We start from the raw sequence: 6,728 nt of genomic DNA, 5'->3' as shown, positions 1-6,728 counted from the left end.
AGGTGACGGCATCTCGGCGCGCGCGCGTTTACGGAAAAGAAGGTAATTACCGCGTGATGGATTTCACTCGCACCCTGTGTAAATAACCCTCAGAAAAATCTGTATACAATATCGCTCTGCAGAAATCATTTCTCTCGCATGCTTAAAGAACAAATTTATATTTTTGCCATTTTTTTTTCCTAGAGATCAAATTGCTGTAAGTATGTGTACTCAACAGATAAGGCCAGTGTGTATCGTAACATCTAAAATGAAATAGGGAATTTAGATAAGCTTAATATCTTCAAGAGCAAGCTGAATCTAGATAAAGAGAATTCTCCGTCTTTAGTGTTTATGGGCATGGGCGTCATGCGTTAGTGTTATCGTTAATACGGGGTTCAGTTGGAGATTGAAACGGAGACTTTTCATGAGATTAAACTTCCTATTAAAGGATGGCTCTCTATGATGTGCGGAGTTGAAATTTAAATCTGCAAAAATAATCTGCATATAATTAACATATAAGATGACGGAGCACGATGTCCATGTATGAGGGACTTGCTCGACTAAATGAAGGATGGGATGTTTCTTGCGATGAGTGAAGTGGAGTCTCGTGCGAGTGCGTGCCGGAAGACAGGAGTCACGAACGCTCAAGTACGAAAACAGATATACATATAGATTCATATTTTTATTTATATTTCATTTCTGGGAGGATATCTTGTACACCAAATATCCCATTGGCAGTTAAGCGCATTCAATGTGTTTAGAAGCCAGAAACAGTCACTTGTTTTAACAAACACAAATACAAAATAAAGATAACCACAAAATAATGAACTGCATGTATATAACATACAAAAGAATCCCATGCCTACTCAGTAGGTAACTTCAACATTCCAGCTCTTGAAGATGTGGATATTTACATTTCAGTTTTACAAAAATAGACTTTATAATTCTTCTCCTTTTTTGCTCACATTCTAATAAAATGAAGTGGTGCCCTCGTAGCTTGTTCCTTGTCCTCCCTCTGACTATGACTTACATTCTGTAACAAAAATATTCCCTCAACCTTTAAGGCGAGATGCAGTGCATCCTGTCTCGCGTGCGCAGCCGAGTCACAACATCAGCAAGGCTTCACAAAAGGCACCAAATAACGGGAGCGTTTGTCTGGTTTAGTTTTATGCTTTTGTTTGTTTTTATAAACGTTTTTTGTTTTTTTTCCTTTTCTCTATTTTTTCCATATAACTGGGCGATATGTCTCGTGAGAAAGAGAGAAAGAGATAGTACCAGTGGATGATATTTACAAACAGAAAGTAACATCACTCTTACTCATGCTTGAATACGTAAGTGCTTCTTTTTTCTTTTTTTTTCCAAACAATGTCAAAACATATCACAGCATCATCACTACAGAATAGAGAAAGAATGTAGAAAGTATGGCCCTGCTCACTTCAAATAATACAATGCAAATATGCAACGAATTTTTCACATCAATGGTACCAAAGAATGATAAAAACTAAACATGGCACATGTACAATATACATATATGGTAGCTTATGTATATTATTTAACGTCTTTTGTACTGTTTAAGTGCCTGCGATGATGAACGTGCCTTAGCACCACAACTGCTGGCAATCTGTTTGTGTGTGTGGTTTTTTGTAAAGCACTAAAAAACCCGTCAGCAGCGACTTCAGCTCTCTATCTGTTGAGTCCCTTATGCATTTGAAGTGCTGCATTTGTTTTACAGAGACAGGGGGAGGAAAAAAAAAATCCATTTTAAACTTCTATTTTCTTTGCCCAGTCCTTGACATGTGTCTTTTTCTCTCTTTCAGGTAAATCTCAGGATTCTCTTAACACTGCACAGGGAGCAGAAAGAAAAGTGCTTTTTGGAGGGGGGGAAATAAAGTCTTTTGATGCTAAAGTCTTTCCCCCTCACAGAAACTTTAGAAAGAGGAGAGTATCTGAACTCTTTGCTCTTTCTTAGCAGATCTCGATTGTCCTCGGAGAGAGAGTGGTCTGCATGTCTGATAGAGGGGTGGCGACGGGGGAACTGTAGATATTGGAGACGATTGAGGAGGGGAAAGAGGAGGCGAGCTGGGACTGAAAAGTGCTGGACATGGACACTGATGGGTACGTGGTCGCCACGGAAGGAGATGGATAGGAAGTGTGGACTGGGGAAGAGTAGCAAGAGGCGACTGGAGAGGGGTAAGAAGACACCGGAGAAGGATAGGAGGTGATGGGAGAGGGGTAGCTGGAGGCAGGCGATACAGCTGGTACCGGTGCTGTTGTCACCACCACTGCTCCTGCCTTCTCTGCTTTCTTGTCCTTCTGCCGTAGGTGGATCTTTGTGTGCCTCTTCCTCTCATCGCTGCGGGCAAACTTGCGTCCGCAGATCTCACAGGCGAACGGCTTCTCGCCGGTGTGAGTGCGGATGTGCGTTGTCAAGTGGTCGCTGCGGCTGAAGTTGCGCATGCAGATGCGACACTGGAAGGGTTTCTGACCAGTGTGGATGCGGATATGACGCGTCAGCTCGTCGGAACGCGAGAAGCGGCGGTCGCAGGTCTCCACGGGGCAGGCGTAGGGCCTCTCGTGTGGGGGCGTCTTGCTTGGCCGGGTGTGGTACTTGCGCATGCGGCTGGGCTTAATAAGCTGCGACTGGTAGACACTCTTTAAGTCCTGGGAGCCTGTCTGGGTGGCAAAAGCCTTGATTGTGGACAGAGGGGTGAGGGAGGGTTGGCTTGATTGACTCTGGAAGGGCTTTTGGTCAGGGGGCACCAAGCTGATCTCGCCCTGCTGCTGAGGGAAGAGGTAGTCAGGAATCATGGGTACAGGGAAGCTTGTGCTACAGGTCTTGCCACTGGGGTAGGCAGGAGGAGGGTACTGCACTGCTCCAGCAACACTGGCAAATGCCTGGGCCTGGTCTGGGAAGATGTCAGAGTTGGGGCTGGAGTAGGTTGGGGCAGCTGAGTAAATGGGGTTGGGCTCGCTGTGGTGAATGGAGGAACTGAGGCTGGAACTCTGAGATGTGGAAGAGGTAGAAGAAGAGGAAGTGGAGGAGGATTGAACGGATGAAGAGGAGGACGAGATGGTCTGTGACACAGCAGAGGAAGAGCTGGAGTTGGGGGCGACATTGCTCATCAGACCAGTGAACAGACCCAAGATGGGCTCTGCCCAGAGGCTATTGCTGCAGGTGGTGGCAGGCTCTAAAGTGAAACGGCCTGTGTACGAGATGGGGGGCAGCCTCTGAGTAGAATAGGTCTGGTCTGTCACTGCCTTCTCATTGTTGAAGGAAATATCAGGTAGCGTATCTGCAGGGAGCACAGAGAGAGGAGAGACATTAATCAAACTGTCAATATCCAGAGGGAGGGAGAGGGGGCATCCTGCCAGAGTGGACAGTGTGTCACCCTTCTCCTCTGTAAGAAATCACTCAGGTGCCCACGCAGAGAAACACCCTCCAACTACAACTCCTCTTTCCCCCTCAACTCTGAAACAGTGTCTTTCAAATCTTAACAAGAGCTGCTGCGCAAGCTTTCTAGACTCGCATCTCCCCCGCTCACCCTCTCTCGATCTTCCTTTCACTATTTCTGTCTTCCTGTCTTGCACACACACACACACACGCATTCTTGAAGCCCATCACAGAGCCTGGGGCAATTGATTACCGAAACTGCAGTTCAGCTAGTTTTAGGAATGCAATTTGAATTGAGCTGTAGGAGTGTCTAGAGGCATGCCGAGACTGAGAGACGTTTTAAATGTCCAAGAGTCGACAGCTTACAGGGACAGCGAACAATCAATATATATATATGAGGTCAAGTGTTTTGTTTATTTGTTGCAATTTGTTGTTTTAATATACTTTGTTGGATCAAATAAAATGTAAATGTACTTTAAATGTATTTTAAATTTCCCCCACATGCCAAGATCAAAAAATTACAATGAAACCAATGTTTAAATTTAAAAAAACAGTTGTTTTACATAACTAATAATAACAATGTGAATTAATAAGGGTGAAATATTAATATCCAATAAATAGGTTTATTATTATTATTGGTTAAGTGTAACTTGGCCAGCTTTACATTCAGCATAGAAATAAAGAAGCAAAATCTCAGTCTTACCTCCAGCAAGGTGATCGTACTGGTCTCCTGGCTCCCCGGAGCCAAAGCCTGCACCTTCGGGTGCGGAGGCAGTGAGGAAGGGGGTTCCTGCAGAGCTCAGCATCATCACCTCCTCCAGCTTGGGGTAGTTATCCATGGGGGAGTGAGGGAAGCTCAGAGGCTCTGAGATCTGCAGGGTTGGGAGGATCATCTCGGTCTTGGCTGCAGCCATCCTCTGCTGGAGCTACAGGGCTGAAGAGTGCAGGGAGTCTGGGTAGAGCAGTGACTCACAGGTGGAGGGAATCACTCTCACTTCTGCTGATGCCGAGGAAGATGCTGTGCGCTGTCTGGCTCCTCGAGTCTCCTGCTCCAGTTGTCCTGTTGTTTCCTTGTCTTTCTCTCAGAGATGAATACAGATCCACTTGTCTTTTCAGAAAAAATCAAAAGTGTCCTTTATACTCATTCCCTAAGATTCATCTAAAGTGAATCAACAGATTAATCTTGTTTTTTTTTTGTTTTTTTTAAAATGTCAAATTTAAAACAATTCAGGTTTTGACCTTCTTGGATAGATGTTGTTGTTAATTGACTTTTTAACTTTTTTTTGTGTGATATTTCTCAGTCAGGGAGTTCTGTGTGTTTCTCTATCTGCCTCTGCTCTAACAGTTGCTCGTGTGGGCTCTCAAAGCTTTCTCTGAGCTGAGAGGTTTCCCTCGCTCCATTTATACCCTCTTGCCGTGACGTAGATGTCCATATTTGGAGCGGAGGAAGCCCATATTTAGACACTGCAGTGGAGGACACATGACGCTGGCCTGGGGGAAAAGCAGAGAGAGAGACTTTATATTAAGCTCTCACAGTAAATTGCGAAGACAACGCCGCTCTTCCTCTATCCAGAATCAATGCGTCTTCATAGCCGAGCAGCTTTGCGAGACAGCGGCATTATTCTCGCGCTCTCCCCGTCGTCCCATAGATATGATTTGGGTTTCCCATCTGTGCAGCAGCCTGCGCTGCTGCCGGAAAGCTCGGCTCCGCCGTGCCTTATAAGGTCGTGACTACATAAGGACCTATTCCGGTGGGTTTCCATTTCCCTGTCCTTCCCTGCCCTTATTTGGAGCTTCCTGAGGCAGCGCTGATCGCTGTTTGGCAGTGAATGAGAGACAAATCGTGTCCAGCGCTCACACGCAGTAAAAAACCGATGTCAGCGGCGCAAACCCCGCTCGTGCGCTCGAACGCACAAACTTCAGCGGTGCCTTTGCGCCGTGGACTGAGGGAGAGACTCAAACTCACTGCGTTATATGCTTTTTTCTTAATAACAGAGCGACTGCTTCAACCCCAAAGTGTGGTTGTGAGTCGTAACATTGACACACATTCATTTCCGACTCAAACAAGTGACTTCCATGTGATACCGTGAGTGGAAACTATACAGTGTATCATTATAGACACATTTGTCTGTACGCATATTGATAAATATAAGTATTATTTTAAGTAGTATTAGTATGAAGTAGTACACATTTGCAAACAAAGTGATAGGTAATCCAGGAAACACACACACACACAAACAAACAATAAGAAATGCTCTCTGCTTTTATTGCTGTAGCTGATGATCAGTGTGTTTGGAATTCACCAAGTCATGGAGCCACTGAAACAATTGAAAGTTCAAAAACAGGTTTTAAATACCATTACAAATGAGCGACGAACCCCTTTATTATAAACTACCCTGCTTTGCGTCTGTGCCACAACAATAAAGGCATATTAAATATAAATATTGTGTATTGTTGTGGCTGAGACATTTAAGTGGATGAGATTACACACACACACACACACACACAAGTGTGCAAACTCTTTCTGGCTGCGACCAAACTTCCAATAGATTAACTTTCCACATCTCTCCGGGCTGTGTCAGTGATTAATGAGAGCCGGTAGATGCGGATGCTGACGAGGTGCGGGGCCATCCGTCTAATTGAGGGGTGTCCCCGGCTCAATATTCGGGGAATCTCTCTGCCACTCGGCGGCCTAATGGGCCGCATTAACAACGCTGCGAACAGCTGCCAGGACGCACCGATGTTCTCCGCGGCTGCTCCAGCACCGGTGGCGCGCCAGCACTGTGCTCCGTGAATGTTGACTGAAAATCGATGTGTTTCCCTCGGTGCTGACTGGATCTATAATGCGAGCAAGCTCATTGGGAAACGGTGGTGGGCAGGAGAATGTGAGGTGGCCCGAGAGAGCGCGAAAGAGAGGAGACAGAAAGGAGAGATGCTGGAGACGCGCTGGAGAGGGCAGAGCAAGTGAGACTGCCGCTCATTTATCTGTGCACCACCGCTCTCAGGCCGTGTTTGAACTGCCCTTCAACCACAGATTGTTACATAATAATAATGATGATTATTATAATAATAATAATAATAATAAAAAATAATATAGATTCAGACTCAGGTACATTATGGTCTCTTGCAGGCATTTCCCTTTCAGCCTCTGGCAAAGCTCTGTTTACCCCCATTAGACTGATAGCAAAAATTCTGTCATATATTATGGATGATCTGAAGCACAGGCTCCTTCACAAAAATCCAAATACGCCTGAAGTAGAGGAAGCAGCTGGAGAATGTGTAATGTTGTTTATTCATATAGTAAAAAACATATAAATGATCCAGCCTAATCACTTCTGAAGGCATGTGGCACTGCACA

The 6,728-nt window shown here is 45.1% G+C and overlaps 1 protein-coding gene across 1 annotated transcript; it reads right to left on the bottom strand.

The window, feature by feature from the left end:
* Window positions 1-691: 691 nt before the first annotated feature.
* Window positions 692-4,661, bottom strand: egr1 (early growth response 1). The gene is made up of 2 exons (XM_083890703.1): window positions 4,074-4,661; window positions 692-3,272 (listed from the first exon to the last, which is right to left on the bottom strand). The coding sequence occupies exons 1-2, from the start codon at window positions 4,282-4,284 to the stop codon at window positions 1,945-1,947; spliced, it is 1,539 nt and encodes a 512-aa protein (XP_083746829.1). The 5' UTR covers window positions 4,285-4,661; the 3' UTR covers window positions 692-1,944.
* Between the last annotated feature and the right edge of the window lie 2,067 nt (window positions 4,662-6,728).

This window comes from Microchirus variegatus (genome assembly GCF_963457635.1).
Source record: "Microchirus variegatus genome assembly, chromosome: 6".
NCBI lineage: Eukaryota > Metazoa > Chordata > Actinopteri > Pleuronectiformes > Soleidae > Microchirus > Microchirus variegatus.
Note: the sequence above shows the minus strand (reverse complement) of the source record. Positions and strands in the feature narration are given on the sequence as shown.